Source organism: Canis lupus, chromosome 33, assembly GCF_003254725.2.
Source record: "Canis lupus dingo isolate Sandy chromosome 33, ASM325472v2, whole genome shotgun sequence".
NCBI classification, from domain to species: Eukaryota; Metazoa; Chordata; class Mammalia; order Carnivora; family Canidae; genus Canis; species Canis lupus.
In genome coordinates, this window is record NC_064275.1 from 29,948,947 (window position 1) to 29,975,072 (window position 26,126).

Here is a 26,126-nt window from a genome sequence, read left to right on the forward strand (position 1 = left end):
ACCGCTGCGCCACTGGGGCTGCCCTAGAACTTCCTTTTTAAAACATATTTTCGCAAAGTCCAAATCAGTAAGTTTAAAGTGTTTTTCACAGACTTTTTCATAGAACTGTCTGGTTAACTGAGGGTCCAGATAGTCATTTGTTACATCTCTGGTGATAAGAAATGATTTTCCTGAGCCCTTGAATAAAGTAAGTGGACACACAACTCTCATTTTCTCCTCCTATTGCTGTAATAGGCAGAGGGACACATCCATGTTATTAAAAATTAATTTCAAAACACTTAAAATAATTCTGGGGACACCTGGGTGGCTTGGCAGTTAAGTGTCTGCCTTTGGCTCAGGGCGTGATCCTGGAGTCCCAAGATCAAGTCCCACATCGGGTTCCCTGCATGGAGCCTGCTTCTCCCTCTGCCTATGTCTTTGCCTCTCTCTATCTCTGTATCTCATGAATAAATAAAATCTTTTAAAAAATAAAAATAAAAATAATTCTGTATTAGAAACTTGACTGCCTCTTTTTAGAAGTCATACTGGACTGGTTTAAGTGCACCAATTTCACTGTTACTAACATTTAGGAAGCAGGAGAGTATTCCAGCTAGCTCAAACTGGTGGTTTAATTGCACTGACCCCTGGTTGGCTGTCTGGGTTCAGTAAGTTCTGCTACTCTTCTCTGGCAGAATTTGCTCCTGGATTCTGTGGTTCATTATTTGGCAGCTTTTTAGCTATGACTGTAAATATTTCATTTACATTCATTGATGTTTTAGCTGAGGTCTTTATGAATAATAAACTCGTCATCTAGGGGATCCCTGGGTGGCGCAGCAGTTTAGCGCCTGCCTTTGGCCCAGGGCGCGATCCTGGAGACCCGGGATCGAGTCCCACGTCAGGCTCCCGGTGCATGGAGCCTGCTTCTCCCTCTCTGCCTGTGTCTCTGCCTGCCTCTCTCTCTCTCTCTCTCTCTCTCTGTGACTATCATAAATAAATAAAAATTAAAAAATAAATAAATAAACTCGTCATCTGCATAGGACTATGTTTCCTGGAAATCTACAGCTCCTTTATTCTAGGTCAGCTTTGTTTTCTGGTAAAGCTGTGACAGTGTTAGGACTCGCTTGCCTCTGAAGTTCTTTGTTTTGTTTTGTTTTTAAAGATTTTTTATTTATTTATTCATGAGAGACACAGAGAGAGACAGAGAGGCAGAGACACAGGCAGAGGGAGAAGCAGGCTCCATGCAGGGAGCTCTACGTGGGACTTGATCCCAGGACCCTGGGATCATGACCGGAGCCAAAGGCAAACACTCAACCACTGAGTCACCCAGGTGCCCCTTCTGAAATTCTCTCTGTTTTTTGCTCTTGTAAAGGACTTCTCACTTGAGCTCTCATATTCAACTATGGCTGCCTGTGCTTCCCTGTAGTACATTGGTGCTAGGCTATAGTATCATTCTCAATCAGCTGCATTGCATACTTCACACTTCACTGTTGTATTACCATGATAGACATTTTGGGTTATAGAAGTAGCCACAATGGTACTGTCTTGAAATTCAGGAAACAACTAGGACTGATTTGCCAGCAGCAGACTCTCCCCGAAGTACTAGTTTGAACTGGCATGTCTTATTTACAGCATTTGGCCTGTTGGATCTTGTTGCTCCTCAGTTAGCCATGTCCAAATTTAAAAGAAGTCCCTAATTTCAGTCTTCTAAATGAATTTTCAGGGTGTGAGGTACCAATTTTTTTTCTTTCTGGGGTTAAGAAACCTGAGATTACACAAGCACCTATGAAGCCAGAGCTTCCAGGCAGCATATGCCAGGCATAGTAGTCAAAGACGACTGAACCTGAGGCTGTGGCTTTGGTGAAGGCAGTGTCGTCTTCTTTTGATTTCTAACTTAATTCCATGTGGTTAGAGATTATACTCAACATGATTTCAGTCCTTTGAAACTTCTAGAGACTTCTTTTATTGCCCAGAATATAGTTTTTCTTATATAGTGTGCTTTTGTTTGGTAGACCATTCTATGAATGTCAGATAAATATGATTGAAGATTGTTCATGCCTTCTATTATCTTTACTGCTTTTATACTTATTGTATCCATTATTGAGAGAGGGGTATTAAAATCTCTGGCTGTGATTGCAGATTTGTCTATTTATCCTTGAAGTTCTCCCAGGTTTTTGCTGTGAAGGAAAATACACGAATATTTTGAAGCATACAGCATACAGGTGCATACAGCACATTTAGGATTATTGTAGCTTCTTGATGAATTGATCCTTTTATCTTGGTATAATGTCCTTTATCCCTGATAATTTTCCTTGTTCTGAAGTCTGCATATTTTATGTTAATGTAGCCATTCCATATTTTTATTATTAATGTGTGTCTTATAGACAGCATATAATTGTTGCTATTTTATCCAGTCTGTTAATCTCTACATTCTAATTAGAGTGATTAGAGTATTTACTTTTACTATAAATATTGATTTGGTTGGTTTGGTTTAAATACACCCATCTTGCTACTTTTTTTCCATATGATTTTCTTTTTTTTTTTATTCTTTTTTAGAGAGGCAGAGTGGCAGGAGGGGTACAAGGAGAAGGAGAGTCTCAGGCAGATTCCTTACTCAGCATGGATCCCGACTCAGGGCATGATCCCATAACCCTGAGATCATGACCTGAGATGAAATCAGGAGTCGGCTCAACCACATGAGCCACCCAGGCACCCCGCTATTTGCTTTTCCACTTGTCCTGGCTAAACTTTTCTCGACTTATTTAGGTAAATTGAATAATTTAAAGCATTCTACTTTATCTCCGTTTTTGGCTTATTAACCCTACCTCTCTTTTTAATTGGTCACTTCAAGGATTTACAGTGGGCAGTTTTAACTTATAGTCTACCTTCCAATATTATTCCATACTGTGAATGATGTGTGAATCTTCTATCAGAATATCGGAATTTCTTTCCCCTCTTGCTCTTTTCTTTCTTTTTTATTTTTTAAAGATTTTATCTATTCATGAGAGACTCTAAGAGAGAGGCAGAGACACAGGCAGAGGGAGAAGCAGGCTCCATGCAGGAAGCCCAACATGGGACTTGATCCCAGCACCCCGGGATCACTCCCTGAGCTGAAGGCAGACACTCAACCGCTGAGCCACCCAGGCATACCTCCCTTCTCTTTTGTGCTTTTGTTGCCATACATATATCAACTTTATATTTTACTTATAAACCCTACTACTGTTATCTTTGCTTCAAATAGTCATATCTTTTTGTTATTATTTAATTATGGTAATACATAATGTAAAATTTACCATTTTTTATTTTATTTATTTATTTAAAAGATGTTTATTTGAGAGAGCAAGAGCACAAACAAGTGGGGGTAAGGGCAGAGGGAGAGAGAGAAGCAGATTCCTAGCTGAGTGTGTAGCTCAACCAGGGACTCAATCCCAGGACCTGGACTCCATGACCTAAGCCAAAGGCAGACTCTTAGCCAACTAGCCACCTAGGTACCCCAAAATTTGCCACTTAAAAAAAATTATTTTAAATAGGCTCTTCTCCCAAAATGGGGCTTGAACTCATGATTCTGAGATCAAGAGGTACATGCTCTACCAACTGAGCCAGTCAGGCATCCCCCATCTTAACCATTTTTAATTGTATACTTGACTGGCATTGAGGACATTTGCATTATTGTGTTACCATCACCACCATCTATCCACAGAACTCTTTTCATTTTGCAAAATTGAAGCTCTACCTATTAAAGCCCCCCATTCTCCTCTTTCCCCAGCCCCTGGCAACTACCATTTCACTTTCTATGAATTTGACTACTCTCGATACTTTATATAAGCAGAGTCATACATTATTTGTCACTGGCTCATTTCATGTAAGGTGGTTAAGATTCATCCATGTTAATTTCCTGTGGAATCATCATCCTGTTTTCCTTACTGGCTGTACCAGTTTACATTTCCACCAACAATGCACAGGGTTCCAATTTCTCTATTAATCAAATTTTAAAGCAATTTAAAAATAAATAAAAAGTTCTTATATTTACTCATATACTTATCTTGTGCTCTTCTGTCTTTCTTGTAGATTCTTGTTTCTATCTGATATCATTTTCTTTTTGCCCAAAGAATTTCCTTTACCATTTCTTGAAGTGACAAATTCTCTTTGTTCATATTTGTTTAAGTCTATATTTTGCCATTATTTTTGAAGGATTTTCACTTTGGATATAATTCTATATTGATGGCCTTTTCTTGTTTAATACTTTAAATACGTTGTCCCATTGTCCTCTGGCTTGTTCTTTGTTATTCTCCATAATGTTTCTTTGTCCTTTGATGGCTTTTAAGATATTTTTCCCAGTGGCTGGATGATATATCTTGCTGTGGTTTTCTTTGTGTTTATCTTGTTTGGGATTTGTTGAGTTTCTTGGATTTATGGGCTTACTGTGTTCATGAAATTCAGAAAATTTTCAGCCATTAGGTCTTAAATATTTTTTTCTACTACATTCTCTTCTCTTTTTCTAGGACTCTAATTTGATACATATATTAGACCACCTGATATTGTTTAAAGGTCACTGAAACTGTTTCTTTATTTTCTTCCCCCAATTTTTTCTCTGTTCTTCAATTTGGATAGTTTCTGTTGCTTTTGTCACAGTTACTGATCTTTTTTTTCTTTTTTGCAGTATGTAAATGCTTTTAATCATATCTGGATAGTTTTTTTTTTTATTTTGAAATTGTGTTTTTCATTTCAAAGTTGCATTCAGTTCTTTGTGCATATAAAATGTCTTCTCTTTCCCTCACAGTGTTCATGTAGATCTTTAAACCTTTGAACATGTTGGGCATAATTCAATTTAATGTCCTTTGCTAATTTTGTCAATTCTGTCATTTCTAGGTCTGTTTCTATTGAATGATTTCTTCCTTGGTTACTTGTGGCATTTCACTGATTTTTTGCATCTTTAGTGACCTTTAAAATTAAAAAAAATTTTTTTAAAGATGTATTTATTTATTTGAGGGAGAGGCAGAGAGACCACAAGTGGGGAGGAGGGACATAAGGAGAGAAAAGAGCAGACTCCATGCTGAGTAGGGAACCCAGGACCCTGGGATCATGAGCTGAGCCAAAGGCAGATGCTTAATGGATTGATCCACACAGGTGCCCCTAGTGACTTTTTAAAAAATGATTTTATTATTTATTTATTTTAGAGAGAGAGGGAGAGAGCAAGCTTGAGTGGGGAACAGAGAGGGAAGGAGAGAAGATCCCAAGCATACTCCATGCTGAATGTGGAGCTCAACGCGGAGCTCAGACTCATGACCCCAAGATCATGACTCAAGCCAAAACCAAGATGGATGCCCAACCGACTGAGCCACCCAGACACTTCACATGTTTAGTGACTTTTGATGGGGTACTGAACATTGTGAATGTGTAGATTAGATATGAGGATTTTTTAATCTTTTGGCTTATTTTTTCTGTTAGCAGTTACTTGTTTATCGGTTTGATCCTTTTAACTTTTTTTTTTTTTTTTGTATAGACCTAAAGTTAAAGTGGCCTTTACTGCAAGGCTAATTTAACTGCTAAGGCCTTGTCCTATTGGTATGTCTACCAAAAGCTATGGTCTGTATACTTTGGTTGGTTGGAATGCAAATTTCTCTTGACAGTGTGTGAAACTTTAGAATTTCTCATTTTTTTGTGCCCTGGTCATTCTTTGCCCAATCTTTTGGAGTTATACTTTACTTATGCTTTTCTTAGTATTCAACAAAAACTCAAGGGGAATGCAAAACAGATTTATAGAACTCTTTCTAAATAGTTCCCTCTTCTCTGGAATTTAGCACCTTGACTTCCAGCTACTTCAAGACTCCCTTAACTTCTGTCTCTGTGTTATAATTAAGCAAAACCACCATGTGGTGCTCTGGATTTCCTTCCCTGCATATGGTGTGCCTTCAGACAGAAAGCTGGGACAATTATACATTTAAGTTTATAATCTATTTCAAATTAATACTTGTCTATGGTATGAAGTTGAGGTCAAGGTTCATTTTCTTCCGGGCAGCCTGGGTGGCTCAGCAGTTTAGTGCTGCCTTCAGCCCAGGGCTTGATCCTGGAGACCCAGGATCTAGCCCCATGTCGGGCTACGTGCATGAAGCCTGCTTCTCCCTCTGCCTGTGTCTCTGCCCCCCCGGCCATGTCTCATGAATAAATAAATAAAATCTTTTAAAAAAAGAGGTTCATTTTTCTTCCAAATAGATATCTAGTTATTTCAGTACCATTTGGTTGAAAAGATGCTCCTTTCTCCATCAAATCATGTGGGTATCTTTATTGCCATATGTATGTGTATGTGTTTGTCTTTGGACTCTCTTTCTGTTGATGGTTATCTGTTTTCACACTAATACTATACTGTGACTCTTGACAAGAATTTACAAAAGATCTAATGAGTGGTTCTGATATAAATATTTCATTTGGCTTTATAACATTTTGCAAAATAGATTTTGTTTTGTTTTGTTTTTTTTATTTTTATTTTTTAATTTATTTTTATTTTTTTTAAGTGAACATTAAGCAAAATAGATTTTGAATTTGAAATATCATGTTTGCACTAATTTGGATGTAATATTATGCTGTGTCTTTTAATAATTGAATGAAAAAAATAATTGAAAATATATATTTTAAACATACTTGTCTTACAGAGACCTTTTAATAAAAGTGAAATTTGGAGAGAGCATTGAGGACTTACAGACCTGCCGACTCTTAATTAAACAGTACATCCCGACAGGACTTCTTGTGGATCCGTATGAATTGGCTTCATTACAAGAGAGCAACATAACAGAGGTACAACTATTAGAGGATTTTTTTTTTTTGAGAGAGAAATTATTTTAAGAATGCTATAATTTGAGGATCCCTGGGTGGCACAGCGGTTTGGCGCCTGCCTTTGGCCCAGGGCGTGATCCTGGAGACCGGGGATCGAATCCCATGTCGGGCTCCCGGTGCATGGAGCCTGCTTCTCCCTCTGCCTGTGTCTCTGCCTCTCTCTCTCTCTCTCTCTGTGTGACTATCATAAATAAATAAAAATTAAAAAAAAAAGAATGCTATAATTTGGATTAAGGAAAAATAATAGGACAGCATTTTATTGTTTATTAATTTTGTTAAAGTGTATAAAGTAACTTTTTTTTAGGTAGGATGGCTGTATTCTTTAAAAAGTGATTGATATGTGTCAGACTTGTTAGTAATAAGCCGACTAAACTGAGCTAGTTAAATGCTTTTTGTTAGAATGGTTCCTAGTTTTGTGACTAAGAAAATTATATGTCTTTGAGAAGATTTATGATTAATAAATACTGTTTCAGCAGCATTTAACAGTATTGTTAGAGTGACATATACACTAATATCTATATAATTTGGCTGTGGGAAGAAAGGAGGCTGATATTTATCGGATATCTGTATGCCAAATATCTTTTTTTTTTTTAATGAAGCAAGATAAGATTAAGCCTTAGAGAAAGATTAGGTCCCATACCCTTTGCATAGATCAATCTTCATAACAACCCTAGAAGTATTACTTCTCCATTTTATAGATAAGGAAACTGAGGCACAGAGAGGCCAGATAACTTATCCAGGATCACATAGGTAAATGGAAGAGCCAAGAGATAAATCTAGTTTTGTCTAATTGCAAAGTTGTTGCTCTTCCCAGAAATCAATTTTATCCCTTAGTTATAGGGTTCTTTGCCTTTTGGCAAGAATCACTTTGGGCCACTTTGTGTGCAGATTATGTCTTCCTGGGAGAGCTTACTTCAGCAGGTCTAGATTGGACCTAAAAGTCTGTTTTTAACAACTCAGATGATTCCTATTAAATTTTGGGAAACATCATCTTTGTTCGTAAGATTATAACCTATATATAAATATAAAAGAGGCAAAATATATTTGGAGTCATTTATGATATCAGTTTATTTCTAATTGTGGTTTAGGTCAATTTCTTCACCTGTTTTAATTAATTAATTACTTATTAGTTTCTTCCTGTGTTCAATTTTTTTGCACATATATAGCAGTTTACATAAATATGTTCACATATGGCAGTCCCAGTACATGTACACATGTCGAAAGACCTCTTTGGTTTTTTCCTCATATGTTTCTTTCCTTCACTGAGTCATAAATTCTGAATGAGGCTTTTAAAATTTCAAATAATAGGTTTTAAATTTAAATGTGGTTCTTGCCTTGTATGACATGGATTGGAATCATATTTAAACTTTAATAAAATTGCCTACCATGTTTTAAGAAAATGGAATTTTGGGACGCCTAGATGCCTCAGGAGTTGAACGTCTGCCTTCAGCTCAGGGTGTGATCCTGGAGTTCCAGGATGGAGTCCTGCATCGGGCTCCCTACAGGGAGCCTGCTTTTCCCTTTGCCTATGTCTCTGCCTCTCTCTCTGTGTCTCTCAGGAATAAATAAAATATTTTTTGTTTTGTAAATTCAAATATATATTTAATAAAAGGAATTTTTTGGCATAGGAGTACCCAAAAAGAGATCACATGCCTACTCTTTTGGTAGGATGAGATTGAGGTATGTACAGATTAATTGTAACAAGAAAACTGGGTAGGCAAAGAATGCCACTCTGGATTGATTGACAAGCTTTTATCTATTTCCTAATTTTCTAATTGTAATTATAAGCCTCTTAAGTGAATTAACTTTTTTCATTTCAAATTGATGTCTCATTTGTGATACACAGATAATCGGAATTTGATTTCTTGATATTTGCGGTGCTATTTCTGTCTAGCTGAGTTGAGACCGTGGTCCAATTCTTTGTGCAGAGAAACTTTGTCTCAACAAGTGGTATTAAATGATGGGTATGACTGGATAGAAGGAAATTTATATGTAAGGAATGATTGGTACTTATAATTTAGATTGAGATCTTGAATATTCCATGAGATAAAATTTTTGACTACAGCAAATAGAACACTGGATTCAAATTAAAGGAGTGATGGTAGCAATAAAATGTTTTGTAAGGAGTTTGTGATGGTTTGTGAGCAATTTGTAAATAAAGACAAGCCTTAAACAGAGGTACCATGAGTAAGGTACTTCAAATGAATCTCCTTGCATTTTTAGGTAGGGCTATTTGATATTTGTATTCAAAATCTCTCACGTTCTTTGAAAACAGCATAATATTAGATTGAAGCATATGAAATTGGTGTTCTATAAGTCAAAATGGAAATGCTATGTTTTTGAAATCCTGTTTTACTCAATTAAAATAGGTAGTATTAGGACTTATACCCTGACCACGTTGGAAGACAGGGACCAGATTTACTATCCCATTTGTAACAACCAAGAAATAGACAAAATATATGAAATAATGGAAAAAAATAATTGAATATCAGGCAGTGAGGGCAGTGATATCTGGAATAAATGGGAAATAAATAAGGTGAGCTCTATGACTGTCTCAGCTTATTGCTTTGGAGAGTGTCAGGCTGTAGTACAGGGAACAGGAACCCAAGCAGAGCCTGGTGACCTTCCTGAGTTGAGAAGATGAAGGTGAAATTCTGGGGGACCAAGGCCACTAGAATTCACAAGGCAGTGTAGTAAAGAGAAGAAAATTGTACAGAGACAACTCCAGAGATCCATAAAAGGTTCCCCTCAAGTACATAGTCGAGTATTGATTAGTGCATGTATGTGAGGAAAGTACTTGTTGCTGGGGAAAAAAACATATGAAAAAATTAGAGGTTGGGCAGCCCAGGTGACTCAGTGGTTTAGCCCAGGGTGCGATCCTGGAGACCCGGGATTGAGTCCCATGTCAGGCTCCCTGCATGGAGCCTGCTTCTCCCTCTGCCTCTGTCTCTGTCTCTGTCTCTCTCTCTCTCTCTCTTTCTGTGTCAAATAATAAAATAAAATCTTTAAAAAAAAAATAGAAAGAATTAGAGGTTACAGTGTCTGACAGTCACATGGGGCCGGTGGTAGTGTCTGTTCCCAGCAGTCATGCTAAGAAAAGCCTCATAATTCTTTGGGCATTAGGTAAACAGAAGAACTTTTACTCAGTAGTGAATGGTACTGGCCCTAGACTGAAGATCATGGCAGTCCTGTTTGATAAATCGTAAAAGCACGATCTTCAAAAAATCAGGCTGTTTGCAAGTATAAATTTACTGCATACAAGCAAAGATCAAGAATACTTATAGGAATGTAGAAATATCCAGCCCCCAACAAGATCAAGATCACAATTTCTTGATTGTAACAAAAAATTAGATGCAAAGATGGGGGGAAAATCTGGCCTGTAAAGAGGAGATAAATGAACCAATCAAAACCAATCCAGAACTGACCCAGATGTTCAGACAAGCCATGAAAACAGTTATTATAACTGTATTCCATATGTTCAAAAAATTAAGTATAGATGTGGAAGATAAAGGATACCATTAAACTTGTGAAGTTTAAGACTATAGTATATGAGAGAGAAAATATTCTGGATAAAATTAATGGCATCTCAAACATTGTAGAAGAAAAGATTAATAGGCTTGAAGACACAGCAATAGAAACTACCTAAAACAAAAAAATAGTAACATAAAAAGTGAATGAAGTAATAGTTGTGGGACAACTTCAAATGGCCTACTACACCTGTGATTGAATGATCTTGAAGAGAAATCTCTACCCCTATGTTCCTCGCAGCATTATTCACAATAGACAAACTATGGAAGCAACCTAAGTGTCCATCAACAGATAAGTGGATAAGAAAATATGTACGTGAATATATACAATGGGACGTTATTCACCTATAAAGAAGAAGAAAATCCTGCCATTTGCTACAATACACATGAACCTTGCACTGGTGGTTTTGGCATATATTTAGGAAATCTACTGGCATCCAGACATTGTCCAGTTTACCTTCAATTGTCAGAGTATGATGTCCAAAAATATTTTTCTGTTACTTTATTTATTTATTTATTTATTTTAGTTTAGTTAGAACACGTGTGCAGATGACTGGGTGTGGAAGGCAGAGGGAGAGAGGAGAATCTTAAGCGGCTCCACACCTAGTGCAGAGCCCACCACAAGGCTTTATATCAACACCCTGAGATCAAGACCTGAGCTAAATCAAGAGTAAGATATTTGAGACATCCTGGTGTCCCTTTTTCTGTTGTTTTAAATCTAAATGACATACACACCAGCTCTCTGAGTTTTTGATCACATATCAATGATGTACGTACTTGTACAATTTTTCCCTTTTCCTGTTGTAGCTAGGTTTTAAGAAACTCATAGTCAAAACTCAAATTGTTTGTGGATTAGCTTGTGCGGGTTCTTAATTGATCTTTGTTTAAAATGGATTTGAGTCTTTGTTGAAGTTCACGTAAAAAAAATGATTCTCATTCTAAAAAATGAGATACGAGTCACATACATGAAATTCACCCTTATGAAATGTACAATTTAGTAGGTGTTTTTTTTTAGAGATGGGGGAGGGGAGGGACAGAGGGAGAGAGAATCTTTTTTTTTTTTAATTTTTTTTTTTTAAGAATTTATTCATGAGAGACACAGAACGAGAGAGAGAAAGAGAGAGAGAAAGAGAGAGAGAGGTAGAGACACAGGCAGAGGGAGAAGCAGGCTCTATGCAGGGAGCCCGACCTGGGACTCAATCCAGGGTCTTCAGGATCACACCCTGGGCCGAAGGTGGTGCTAAACCACTGAGACACCGGGGCTGCCCGAGAGAGAGAATCTTAAGCACCCTGCTCCATACCCAGTACAGAGCCCAACTCGGGCTCACGACTCTGAGATCATGATCTGAGCCAAAATCAAGAGTCAGGCACTTAACCAACTGAGCCACCCAGGTGCCCCTAATGTAGTTGTTTTCAGTATATTCATAAAATTGTACAACAATCACAACTATTTAATTCTAGAATATTTTTAGTACTTGCAAAGAAACCCATATAGGGCTGATTTTTGAGGTTTAGATGCCCAGTGTATTTGAACCATCACCAAATAATTCATTGACCAGCATAGCCCTCTCTGAAGGCCAAATTACTCTTTCTGTCTGCCTAATTTTCATTATATCCCAGTTTCCTTTTTTTTTTTTTAAAGGTTTTATTTATTCATGTAAGACAGAGAGGGAGAGAGAGAGGCAGAGACACAGGCAGAGAGAGAAGCAGGTTCCATGCTGGGAGCCCAAAGTGGAACTCAATCCCAGGTCTCCTGGACTATGCCCTGGGCTGAAACCAGGCGCCAAACCGCTGAGCCACCCAGGGATCCCCTATATCCCAGTTTCAATTCACATTAAAAAATTCTCCATTTCTGGGAAGTTACCATATGTTTATTTCTATGGAAAAAATAAACAATAAGTAAAAAATAAAAAACCTCAATATTTAGAGAAATTGAAGATCATAGTACCATCATAAATTCTAAATACCACAATCAGGAATATACATTATGCCATTTCTACTTATTATGCTTAATTTTAGCTACAGGCATATCTCCCTTAATTGTGCTTCACTTTATTACACTTTGCAGATATGGTGGGGGGAGGTTTTGTTTTTTGTTTTTTACAAATTGAAGATTTGTGGCCAACTGTGATTGAGCAAACCTATCAATGTCAGTTTTCCAACAGCATTTGCTCACTTTATGTCCCACTGTCACATTTTGGTAACAGTTGGAATGCTTCAAACTTTTCCATTATTATATTGGTTATGGTGATTTTTTTTTTAAGATTTTATTTATTTATTCATAGACACAGAGAGAGAGGCAGAGACACAGGCAGAGGGAGAGGGAGAAGCAGGCTCCATGCAGGAAGCCCGATGTGGAACTTGATCCCAGGTCTCCAGGATCACACTCCAGGCTGCAGGTAGCACCAAATCGCTGCGCCATCAGGGCTGCCCCGGTTATGGTGATTTGTGATCAGTGATTATAACTTACTGAAAGTTTAGATCCTAGTTAGAATTTCTTAAAGATATTTAACTATCTTTAAGTTAAGGTATGTACATTGTTTGTTTGTTTTTTTGACATAATGCACAGTTAATAGACTACAATATAGTATAAATGTAACTTTTATTTGTATTGGGAAGCCAAAAGATTCATCTGCCTCACTTTATTTTGGTGGTCTAGAACCAAACCCATAATATCTCTAAGGTATGCCTGTAGCCAAACTAGGCTATTTTGTTTTGTTTAACCTAGTTGAATAAGGGAGTCCATTTGACCTGGCTTTGAATTTTGGCTCCTCTACTTACTAGATTGTTTACTTTGATACTTTGTTTGCTCATTTATATAATAGGGCTAATAGTTCCTACCAAATGGGGTCCTTGTGAAAAGAGATAATGTATATAATGTATATAAACCATTTAATGAAATACTTATCAATATAAGAAGTACTCAAAGAAAGATATCTTTATTATTATCAAGTCATATATACATAAGGTAGAAAATTAGATGTTCGCAAGATTTAGAAAAATTTGGGCTGTTTGTTTTCTTTGATTTACGTGTAATTTTTTTTTTTAAGATTTTATTTATTTATTTATGAAAGACACAGATAGAGAGGTCAAGACACAGGCAGAGGGTGAAGCAGGCCCCATCCAGGGAGCCCGATGTGGAACTCGATCTCGGGTCCCCAGGACCACGCCCTGGGCTGAAGGTGGCACTAAACTGCTAAGCCACAGGGGCTGCCCTAAGTCTTAATTTTTAAAAAAGTATATATATTGGGGCAGCCCCAGTGGCTCAGCAGTCTAGCGCCGCCTTCAGCCCGGGGAGTGATCCTGGAGACATGGGATCGAGTCCCACGTTGGGCTCCCTGCATAGAGCCTGCTTCTCCCTATGTCTCTCTCTGTCTCCCTCTCTCTCTCTCTCTCTCTGTGTCTCTCATGAATAAATAAATAAAATATTTTTTAAAAAGTATATATATTTATCTTCTATATATAGATAAATATCTCATAGAAATAAGACTGCTAAAAAGCTTTAAAAAAAAGACTGCTAAAAAGCTAATGCAATTTTTGGCTAAAGAAGTGGCGCAGCGGTTTAGCGCCGCCTGCAGCCTGGGGTGTGATCCTGGAGACCCGGGATCGAGTCCCACGTCGGGCTCCCTGCATGGAGCCTGCTTCTCCCTCTGCCTGTGTCTCTGCCTCTCTCTCTGTCTCTCTCATAAATAAATAAATAAAATCTTTAAAAAAAAAATTAAAAAAAAAAAAGAAGAATATTACTACTGTGTTCCTTGAGTGTTTCCAAATGTAACTAATATGATAAATGATTTGGAAACTATGTCATAAGAAACCCAAGAGACAGGGATGAGCACTGGGTGTTACACTATACGTTGGCAAATCGAACTCCAATAATATAAAAATATAATATATACAAAATCGAACTCCCAATAATTCAAATATAAAAAATATACTATATATATATATATATACACACACACACACACACACACACACACAAACACAAAAACCCCAAGAGAACCAGGACTATTTCTCTAAGGGCAAGAAAATTTAGTGGAGATGTTTGAGTGTCCCTTAGTGAAAGAAGGAACAGATTTATTGTAGATACTGTAAATAAGGACAGTTATGAATATTGTAGGCCAGAACATTAGATTTCTACTTATAAAAAAGGAATAGGGGAATGCCTGGGTGGTGCATTTGGTTGAGCCTTTGACTCTTGGTGTCCACTTAGGTTATAAGCTCCAGGATGTGGGATTATATTCAGCACCAGGAATGTTTGGGACTTTATTCCTTTCCCTCTGCCCCTCCCCCACCATTCTTGTTCTTTCTCTCAGATAAATAAATCTTAAAAAAAGGAAAAAGGAATAACCTTTTAACAGTAGATAAAATGATATGACTCAAAGTAATAACCTCCCTCTTAGTCATTGACAGTATTCTAGCAGTGACTGGATCCTTAAACAATGCCCTCATTGGGACAGTGGTTTAATTTGATCACCTTTAGTTTATTATGACTCATAAGGTTATATAACTCCTTGGCCTTTGCCAATGAATTTTTTATGGCCCTTGCCAATGAATATTTTTATTCCTTTGATTAATAGAGAAGGAAAAACATGTGAAAAAATACATCACTTGGTATCACAGGAGAATTGAAATGTTTGGCCTTATGGGAAGAAGTTAATTCTTATTTTTTCTTGGAGATATGTCGGGTTTCACATAGAGAATCTAGAGACAGATTGTATATTTATACCTCTGTACACACACACGTACACACACTCATAGATGATATAGTGCCTATATATGTGTGTGTAAATACATATAAGTGTGCATGTGTCTGTGTGTTTATACATAAATATGTGTGAATGATATATAAATATAATATATACACACATTATAATTTAGGACTAATTTCTGCTGTATATGCATTTTTTACTTTTAGTGTAGAATACCCATTTTTTAAAAAAGATTTTTTTATTCATTTGAGAGAGAGCATGCATGAGCAAAAGCAAGCAGCAGGGAGGGACAGAGGGAGAAGGAGAAGCAGACTCCCTGTTGAGCAAGGAGCCCAACACAGGGCTCAATCCCAGGACTTTGGGATCATGACTTTGAGCCAAAAGCAGCTGGTTACTTAACCAACTGAGCTACCCAGGTGCCTGTAGAATACCTTTTTTATTTTATTTTATTTATTGTATTTATTTTATTTATTTTTATTGAGAGAGAGTGGCAGAGGAGAGGGGAGATGGGGAAGCAGGCTCCCCACTGAGCAGGGAACCCCATGTGAGGTTGAATCCCAGGACCCTGGGATCATGACCTAAGCCAAAGGCAGATGCTTGGGGATCCCTGGGTGGCTCAGCGGTTCAGCGCCTGCCTTTGGCCCAGGGTGCGATCCTGGAGTTCCGGGATCAAGTCCCACATCAGGCTCCCTGCATGGAGCCTGCTTTTCCCTCTGCCTGTGTCTCTGCCTCTCTCTCCCCCTATGTCTATCATGAATAAATAAATAAAATCTTTAAAAAACAAAACAAAACAAACAAAAAAAAAACGAAGGCAGATGCTTAACCAACCAACTGAGCCACCCAGGCACCCCATAGAATACCTATTTTAAAATGGTCTTTGACCATATTAATTTTGCAAAGAACCATTTACTATTTTTCTATAAACTTTTTATACCTAATAGAGGAAGAGTGCTGACCTTTGCTTTGACTTCCTGACCACAGTGCTCTGTCTTACTCACTGCCATCTTGCCTGCTTCTCTGAAGAACAGGAAATTACCAGAATGATACCAATCATTGCAAACTAATACTAGGTTAACTGTTTTTGTCATAGTTTTCATATTTATTAAATAATGCTCTATATTCACAGAATTTCTTTTCATAGTACCTGTTTTGTTACCTAAACAAAAATTGATAAGAATATTACAAATACATAATTTTTATTATGGAGAAATTTCATACTCTAGAGTACGATTTTCTCAGTTTACTTTTAGTAAACAAACTTTTATTTATTTTTTAAATTTTTAAATTTTTTATTTGTTTTTAAAATTTTTATTTATTTATGATAGTCACAGAGAGAGAGAGAGAGAGGCAGAGACACAGGCAGAGGGAGAAGCAGGCTCCATGCAGGGAGCCCGACGTGGGATTCGATCCCGGGTCTCCAGGATCGCGCCCTGGGCCAAAGGCAGGCGCCAAACTGCTGCGCCACCCAGGGATCCCAGTAAACAAACTTTTAATAAACACAGATCACATCTTGTGTTTTCTATTTAAAATTGAGGATAGAATGAAACAAATTATTTGTGAGGATAGTCAATTTGACATTTCTGTTCATTTGTATAGCAGTCTTCTTTTATTTATTAATCTTCCCCATTCATTTCTTCTTCTGGATTAATATCTCTTTTCTTTTTGACAGGCTGTGATGGTTTCGGAAGATTTTAATATAGAAGCTCCCAATTATTTGTCCAAGGAATCTGAAGTTCTAATTTACGCCAGACAAGATTCACAGTGCATTGACTGTTTCCAAGCTTTTTTGCCTGTGCACTACCGCTATCATCGGCCACATAGTAAAGATGGGGAAACCTTTATTGTGGTCAATAACCCTGATTTATTGATGTATTGTGACCAAGGTGAGGGTTGCAAGTCTTTTCTGAGAGTTGAAAATAAAAATATAGGTATGGTGGCAAGTCTGAAGTCCAGGACAGGGATGACAAATGCAAGTTTCTTTTTTCTTTCTTTTTTAACTTTTTGATTGTAAAATAAACCATAGATAAAGAAAAAACTTCACATATAGTTTAGTAAATTATTATAAGGTAAATACCCTTGTAACTCCCACCCAGGTAAAGAAATAGAACTTTGCCATTCACCCTAGTTGCAGTTCTGTGTGTCCTGTCTAAATCATAACCTCTTCCTTTTCTTTAAGACTAACCCACATCCTGACTTTTAATCACTTATTTATGTTTCTTTATACTTTTTTCACCCAAGTGGGCATTCTTAGTAAAGCTTCGTCTTCCCCATTTAAAGAAGTGTATTTCCATTGTTTGTTAATTTATAGGTTTCCTCCTCTTACCCTTTGTTTTTTTAAATTCACCTGTCTAGAAACCTGGGTCATTTGACCTATCTAGTTTCTCATAGTTGGAGTTTTGGTGATTGTACTTGTGCTGTTCATCTATATTTCCTGGAAATTGGCTGCTGGCTCCAGAGGTGTGATCGGATTCAGCTTTGATCTTTTTGACAAAACTAGGTGGTGCTGTGTTCTTTTATGACCACACATACAATGGTGTGTTTCTTTTTGTTTGACCATTGATCCTCTGCCCCTGTGCTGCTTTTTCTCTTCATGCTGAATTGCAGGACTTGCAGCTGATGATGCTTTTGTCTCCACTTGCATAGATTTTTGTGTTTGAGGGGATATTTTATTTATTTTATTTTATTTTATTTTATTTTATTTTAATTAATTAATTAATTTATGATAGTCACACAGAGAGGGAGAGAGAGAGAGAGAGAGAGGCAGAGACATAGGCAGAGGGAGAAGCAGGCTCTATGCACCGGGAGCCTGATGTGGGATCCGATCCCGGGTCTCCAGGATCGCGCCCTGGGCCAAAGGCAGGCGCTAAACCGCTGTGCCACCCAGGGATCCCTTATCTTTTTTTAAAATATTTTATTTATTTATTCATGACAGAGAGAAAGAGAGAGAGAGAGAAGCAGAGACACAGGCAGAGGGAGAAGCAGGCTCCACACAGGGAGCCCGATGTGGGACTGGATCCTGGGTCTCCAGGATCACACCCTGGGCTGAAGGTGGTGCTAAACCGCTGTGCCACCGGGGCTGCCCTGAGGGGATACTTTAACACCTAATTTGGTTATAAATGTTGGCCATGAGTTTTTGGTTTCAGGTGTAATTGTTCTGTTTTTATGTGTGCATTTGAGTAAATTAAAAAAAAAAAAACAACTATGCTTCCCCATTTTCACTCCTCCTGGAATCAAGACTTTAAGAAGCCCCTTTCAGATTTCGGTTCTTTGTATCTCCAAATTTGGGTTGATTAGAATATTCACAAATCAGTAGCATTAAAGACTGGGAGATAGGAAGTTTTAATCATACTTTGCTGCCATCATACATTTCATGATGAAAAAATGTAAAATGTTCAATTTTGTTAGATTCGTTCATCCAACCTAGTTTTCTTTCTTTTAATTACTTTAAAGTTTGAAAAAGTGCCTTCTTGGGACGCCTGGGTGTCTCAGCAGATTGAGCATCTGCCTTCCGCTCAGGGTGTGATCCCTGGGGTCCTGGGATCGAGTCCTACATCAGGCTCCCTGCGTGGAGCCTGCTTCTCCCTCTGCCTATGTCTTTGCCTCTCTCTGTGTCTCATGAATAAATAAATAAAATCTTTAAAAAAAAAAGTGTCCTCTCTTGAGAGAGCCTCTGGGGTTCTGATATTGTTTATGTGTTTTGGTCTGAATGTTCTTTATATGGGTCTGTTTAGTCTGGAAATTTTTTATTTGTGTGCTTAGGATATGTTCATTTTTCTGAATATATGTTAAACTTTAAAAAAAGTTTAAGTTAACATTTTTAAAAAGTAGCTCCTACTAAATGGGATTTGTTAAGATGTCATGCTTAACTTCTGCACAATCTTGGTAGTTTGTAATTTCTTAGGCATCCACTTATAACAGGCTGCTGAAATAAAACAGCACGTGATGGATGGATTCAGGTCACGTACATTGTGTAGCAAAGTGATTACTTATATCTCAACATGAAAGACTCACCCAGCATCTAGTCCAGATACAGGTTTTCTGATATGATGATCTACCACTTTTTCTCAGAATTGCCAATTTTGAAATGCTGGGCTCAGTCACAAGTAGCAGCTCCTTGTACTTTGAAGAATAAGGATATCTGCCAGTGGAACAATATGAAATATAAATCTGTAAGTTAATATTTTATGTTGTTTTTCGATCATACTGCATTATTTAAAACTCAATGTTTCTTCCACATTTAAGGGATTAGCATTTTATATTCTACCTTTGAAAGTTGTGTTCTATTTGTTTTTAATGTTGTTCCTTTGCTACTAATGGCAACAGTGGTTCCTCATTTCTAGAGAATCATAGAGTCATTTAATTTGGGGACTGGAGCTTTAGGGTTAATTCATGCCTCATTGGTCTAGAGTCTTAGTATAGCTAATACTATATTACGCTTTTTAAAGGGGTGGCAATGAAAAACACTGGTTTGTCCAGGTTTTACATTATCTAGAAAAATGTTTCGATGGTTGATGTCATATAAATTACTGCCTATTTTTTCTTCCAGGAGTTTGATGGTTTCATGTCTCACATTTAGGTCTTTAATCCATTTTGGGTTCATTTTTATGTGTAGTGTAAGAAAGTGGTCCAATTTCATTCTTGGTTCTACTTCATTAATACAACTTTATTTAGAACTATTTATTAATTTTAAAACAAAATAAATTAGTTGACTTCATTATATTGAACAGAACAAGTGAGAAAAGGAAAATAAAGACTCCCAAGTAGTAGTAATACAACTGTGATAAAGTTTCTACATAGTTGTATTGCTATTTATATATCTAAATCCAGGTTGTGGCTGGCCATTTTTATACTTTTGATCTCCAGCCCTGTTTTCAGTTAATAAATTAGGTAAGTATTCTTACTTCATTAACAGTGGCTTTGTCTAAGGAGTGTACAGTTTTCTGTTTACCTTCTTTAGTTAACATGGTTGTCTTTGCTCTCTTCAGAGTGGCAAATCTTACACAGCCATCTCTTTTCTTTCTCTCCTTTATCTGTCCTTTCCTTCCTCTTTTTTGAGCTGCATTTTAACTGATAGTTTTAATGTCTGTTTCTCTTTGTCCCTAATTCTAAGGCCTCCTTTCTTTGATTGAATAGCATAATCAGTGTCATCATTTTTACAATTTACTTTTATAAGGAATCAAATTGAGTCTGCAACAAAAGTAAAATACATTTAAAATGTTAATGAAACCAACAGACAGCCTGTCAGATAAACATAAAGCAGATTTGCTCATACGTGCTATTGGGGATATAATATTTTTCTTGGCGTTGTTTTGAAGTCTGTCTACCAGCTAGCTTAGAAAACAACTACTTAAGCTAAAGGCTCCCTACAAACCACTGCTATTTTGCAGTGGGGAACTCTGAGAAATGACAATTGGTATGACGTATGACTGTGCTAATATCTTTTGCAATGTAAAGTTGTTTTTGAGTAGATTTCCATTACCAAATGGAACCCAAATCTTTTTTCAAACTCTAAAATACATCTGGAGATTAACATGTGATTTTCTTATTTGAAGAGTATAATTAGTATTTACGATTTATTAATATACTGGTAGTGTGCATTATGACAAAATAAGTAATTACCTTATTAAAACATTCTGAATTCATTTGTCTTTTAGACTATGTAACTTGAAATAAGAGGTCATAATTAAGCCCTTTGAAGTATGTGTGTGTGTTAACATTTCTTGTTTATATATATATACCAGAAAATTACGTGACCATTACTAAAGTAGTGATCTACACTAAGGCTTGTTGGTTTAAGACACTATTTTTTTAAAAGATGAATTTCAGATTAACAATCAACATAATTTCAGATTATGTTGATAAAATTTGTTTTGGATGTGAAATTATACTCCAGATATTTATAAAAAGGAACCAAAAATAAAAGCATTCCTAAGTTACCTAAATTTTAATGTTTTTAAAAACCTATTTTAAACCATAAAATTTTCTAGAGTTTCTAATTGACCCCTTTATTTTCAAAACCAAGGGAAAATAGAGACTAAGTTGAACATAGGAGAACTTGTATTGCTGGGCAGGCCGACAACAACTTTGATGTTTTAACAGTAAAAGACACATTCAGTTCTGTAATTTGTGAATAACAGACTTTTAAAAGCTATTTTGGAGAGAGAAACAGCAAAACAGGAGTGAATGGATACCTTAGCTTTGTTGTTGTTTTAATGTTCTTCCTTTAGAGCTTTAACTGAGAGAGAACTCTGTATTCTAATATGAAATATAGTAAAAGGAAGTAAATGTTCATATTGATTACAGAGGTGACAATGGGAGATAGCCAGCATCTGGTAGAAAGTAAAAAAAAAAAAAAAAAAGTCTAAACTAATGAGAATTTAAGGATTATTGTGGGAATTAAGTCTGATTGTTACATTAAATGAAATATTGAATCTAAAAGAATAAAAAAAATCTAAAAGAATCACTCAAACAATAATGTTACATGTGGTGTAGCCTTGGGTCTGGTGTAGCATTGGGTGAAAGATAGTAAAAGAAAAAAATTAAAAATCAAAGAAATAGTGGTCTCACCTCAGGGCATGCATTTTAAATGTCTCTAACATCTCCCTCTCTCTTTTTTTCTCTAGGTATTTAAGAATGTGACTCTACAGGTTCCAGTGGGACTGACTATACATACCTCTTTAGTATGTTCTGTGACTCTGCTTATTACCATCCTGTGTTCTACTTTGATCCTTTTGGCTATTTTCAAATATGGCCATTTTTCCCTATAAGTTTTATAGTTTTATGGAGTTAAATGCTTTCCATAAATCCTTTTTTTCTTTTTTTTTTTTTTACTTTCCATAAATCTAAATAAGACCTGTTTACTTGTGATTAGAAGTGTTCTTTTAGATTTATGTCATTATTTTTGTCTTTATCTATGGCTAAAATTCTGTCTCCTAGAGGAAATTTTGGACCGATTTTAAACCAATTCCAAAAGTTAGTCCTCTATGGTAGAGACCTTTAATAATCTTCAAGCAAGTGCCAATAGAAGAAACTTAATTTTGTTAAATAAATATTTATTTTGTGAGAAGTGATTTTATCTTAATTTCGGTTACGAAAATGAGTATGTATTAGAGACAAATTACTCTCATTTTATGAATAAAAACATTTTAATTTCAACTAAAAATTGAGAAAATCATTATAAATAAATAAAATATTTTGGATGAATCAGTTTATTTAAACATTAATTGTATGAGAATATTAAAGTTTATCATCCAGAGTGTAAAGAAAGTAAAGTAGAAAAGCTAAGAAATTACTGGAGCAGCCCCGTGGCGCAGCGGTTTAGCGCCGCCTGCAGCCCAGGGCGTGATCCTGGAGACCCGGGATCGAGTCCCACATCAGGCTCCCTGCATGGTGCCTGCTGCTCCCTCTGCCTGTGTCTCTGCCTCTCTCTCTAGCTGTGTCTCTATGAATAAATAAATAAAAATCTTTTAAAAAAAAAAGAAAAGTTAAGAAATTATTAATATCAAGTTTGGTTATTCCTTTTTTTTTTTTTTTTAAGATTTTATTTATTCATGAGAGACAGAGAGAGAGAGAGGCAGAGACACAGGCAGAGGGAGAAGCAGGTTCCATGCAGGGAGCCCGATGAAGGACTCGATCCTGGCCCCTGGGATCACGGTCTGAATCAAAGGCAGACACTTAACCAACCGCTAAGCTACTCAGATGTCCCTCTCCTTTTGTATTTTATTATACTCTTTTGAATATATGAATTGGCAAAGGGCTAGATGAAACCAAGTACGAAGAGTTTTGATTTAATACTGAATTTGCCAGGAAGACCATTGAGATTGTCATTTTAGAAGATGTTTTAAGTTGTACATTTACAAAAAATATCTTTTTTGTATCTTTTGTTCCATGCCAAATGTGGGGCTTAAACTCATGACCCTGAGATCAGGAGTCCTATGCTTTACCAATTGAGACAGGCAGACACCCCTCTTTTTTGTATTTTCAGTGATTTTTTTTTTAAACAAAAGCTCTTGTTCTACTATTTTTTTTGGGGGGGGGGGCGGAAACTAGGGGGAAAAGTGCCCTTAGCTAATTAAAAAATAAAAAGGCAAGAGACACTTGGCTGGCTGAGTCAATGGAGTATGTGACTCTTGATCTTGGGATTGTGAGTTTTTTTTTGTTTGTTTGTTTTTAAGTTTTTTTTTTTAAGTGTTTTTTTTTTTTTTTTTTTTTTTTTTTTATTTATGATAGTCACAGAGAGAGAGAGAGAGGCAGAGACACAGGCGGAGGGAGAAGCGGGCTCCATGCACCGGGAGCCCGATGTGGGATTCGATCCCGGGTCTCCGGGATCGCGCCCTGGGCCAAATGCAGGCGCCAAACCGCTGCGCCACCCAGGGATCCCCGGGATTGTGAGTTTGAACCCCACACTGGGTGTAGAAATTACCTAAAAATAAAATCTTGAGGGCAGTCCCGGTGGTGCAGCGGTTTGGCGCCGCCTGCAGCCTGGAGTGTGATCCTGGAGACCCCGGATCGAGTCCCACGTCGGGCTCCCTGCATGGAGCCTGCTTCTCCCTCTGCCTGTGTCTCTGCCCCTCTCTCTCTGTGTCTATGAATAAATAAATAAAATCTTAAAAAAAATAAAAATAAAATCTTGAAAAAAATAAAAAGGCAAGTATGTCCTGCTTATTTAGAGCAATGCATTCAGGGATCCCTGGGAGGCGCAGCGGTTTGGCGCCTGCCTTTGGCCCAGGGCGCGATCCTGGAGACCCGGGATCGGATCCCACGTCAGGCTCCCGGTGCATGGAGCCTGCTTCTCCCTCTGCCTGTGTCTCTGCCTCTCTCTCCTCTCTCTCTCTTTCTCTCTCTCTCTCTCTCTCTCTGTGACTATCATAAATAAATAAAAATTTAAAAAAAAAATAAATAAAAAATAGAGCAATGCATTCAGGACAAGCATGTTCTAAAATAGAAGCCATTAACCAGGGCATATTGACAATGTTTGTTTCATAGAATAATAGAATGATACACATTTATATATGGTAGTACTGCTTAATTTTCTAAAACGTTCTGGTATTTTTATGAGAATAAATCATTTATAATTTGACATGTATGACCTGACTAGTCATAACAGTTCATTTTGAAGGTGTATTTAAGAAGTTAAAAATTGAGGGATCCCTGGGTGGCGCAGCGGTTTAGCGTCTGCCTTTGGTCCAGGGCGCGATCCTGGAGACCCGGGATCGAGTCCCACGTCGGGCTCCTGGTGCATGGAGCCTGCTTCTCCCTCTGCCTATGTCTCTGCCTCTCTCTCTCTCTCTCTCTGTGTGTGACTATCATAAATAAAAAAAAAATAAAAAAAAAAAGAAGTTAAAAATTGAAAAAGGCAATCAAATGCCGTAAAACAAATATTAGAGATGACTAAAATTTCAAGCCCAGTCTAATTTTATACTTGTTTAATATTTTCTTATAAGGAAGAATTCTATGGTGTTTTTTTTTTTTACAAGCATTTCTTTCACAATGGGATTAATATTAGTGGCACTGAAATGAAATTATATGTCAGTTACAATTCAATAACATCATGGGACGTCTGGGTGGAGGTTGAGCGGCTGCCTTGGGCTCAGGGCTTGAACCTGGAGTTCTGGGATCGAGTTCAACGTCTGGTTCCTGCAGGGAGCCTGCTTCTCTCTCTGCCTCTGTCTCTGCCTGTCTGCATGTCTCTCATGAATAAATAAATAAATCTTTAAAAAAGTAATAAAATTCAGTAACATCAATAGGCAGCATATTAAAGTATGAATAGACGGGAACATGGTACCTCCTAAGAGTATATTGTGGGGAGAGGGCAGAGTATATATATATGTATATATATTTTTTTCTTTTGCATATTGGAACCAAGTTTCATCAGTATTTAAACAAGTTTTCAAGTTAATACTTGAGATGGTGGCTTGGAACATGATTCAGCCATTTACTCATTTATACAGGTATTCAGAAGTGTAATAAAAATGTGAAAAGTGAATGAAGAGTACTAATAAGTGGTTGCAGATGACATCACTTGTTTTTTGGCATCACATTTGATAGAACATTTCTGGTTTTGAACTCTATTATTATCTTCTTTGGATACTTAAAAAATGAGTAAGCACTTTATTTTTTTTTTAAGTAAGCTCTGTGCCCAATGTGAGATTGAACTCATGACCCCAACATCAAGAGTTGCCTGCTCTACCAACTGAGCCAGCCAGGCACCCCTAAGCACTGTATTTTTAATTTTTAAAAAAGATTTTATTTATGTATTTGAGAGAGAGCATGTGTGCATGAGTGAGGGGGAGGGGTAGAGGGAGAAGAAGCAGGCTCCCCTGTTTGAGCAGGGAGCCCAACCCAGGGCTTAAGTCCAGAACCCCAGGATCATGAACTGAGCTGAAGGCAGACACTTTATGAATGAGCCACCCAGGCACCCCAAGCACTGTGTTTTTAAAATCAGTTTTGTAATTCTGTGTATGGCTTTTTTTGTTTATTTATTTATTTATAATTTAATTTAATTTTTTTTTCTTTTTTTTGCTTTTTTTGTTTAAAGCCAAGAAAATGGATACTGTCTTCTTGGTCATTTTGTTCCAGTATTTATTGAATTTTTATGGTGTATTTTTCTTAAAGTATTAGGTTATGTTTTTTTTTTTTTATAAACATAACAGAGATATAGGTTACCTCAATTAAGGGTGATGTTGGAGCTGTGTGTGTGTGTGTGTATCTAAGCCATTATACCAGGAATTTAGATTATTTAGGTAGATCTTATGGAATATGGTACATATATAGCTTGGGAACTGGAAGGATCTATTGTGGCTCTAATGATTTCAGAATATAATGAATTTAAGGACTGTCTATATGAGATACTCTGTTTCAGGTACTCATTTGTATTTTGATAATTGGTGCTTAAAATATGGAGATAAATTTGGGTGAATTGACCAACACCTATCTCCATTATCCTCCAGACTTACAAAATATGCTACTGGCAGGTAGTTAAATACAGGGTTTGGTAGGCTGTGAGAGACTGAGATAATATGGATTAGGTATGCTCTTCAGGATTGTCCTAACCAGTGATAGTATGGGTAGGTTTAGCTAT

At 36.9% G+C, this 26,126-nt stretch overlaps 1 protein-coding gene across 1 annotated transcript in view; it reads left to right on the forward strand.

Moving 5' to 3' along the window:
• Positions 1-22,249, forward strand: part of PIGX (phosphatidylinositol glycan anchor biosynthesis class X) — a 29,530-nt gene extending 7,281 nt beyond the window's left edge. The window contains exons 5-8 of the mRNA XM_049105490.1: positions 6,627-6,768; positions 16,716-16,929; positions 19,115-19,215; positions 21,670-22,249. Of these exons, the coding sequence (XP_048961447.1) occupies positions 6,627-6,768; positions 16,716-16,929; positions 19,115-19,215; positions 21,670-21,813 (601 nt within the window). The 3' untranslated portion in view covers positions 21,814-22,249. The remainder of the gene's footprint in view (positions 1-6,626; positions 6,769-16,715; positions 16,930-19,114; positions 19,216-21,669) is intronic.
• Positions 22,250-26,126: the final 3,877 nt, after the last annotated feature.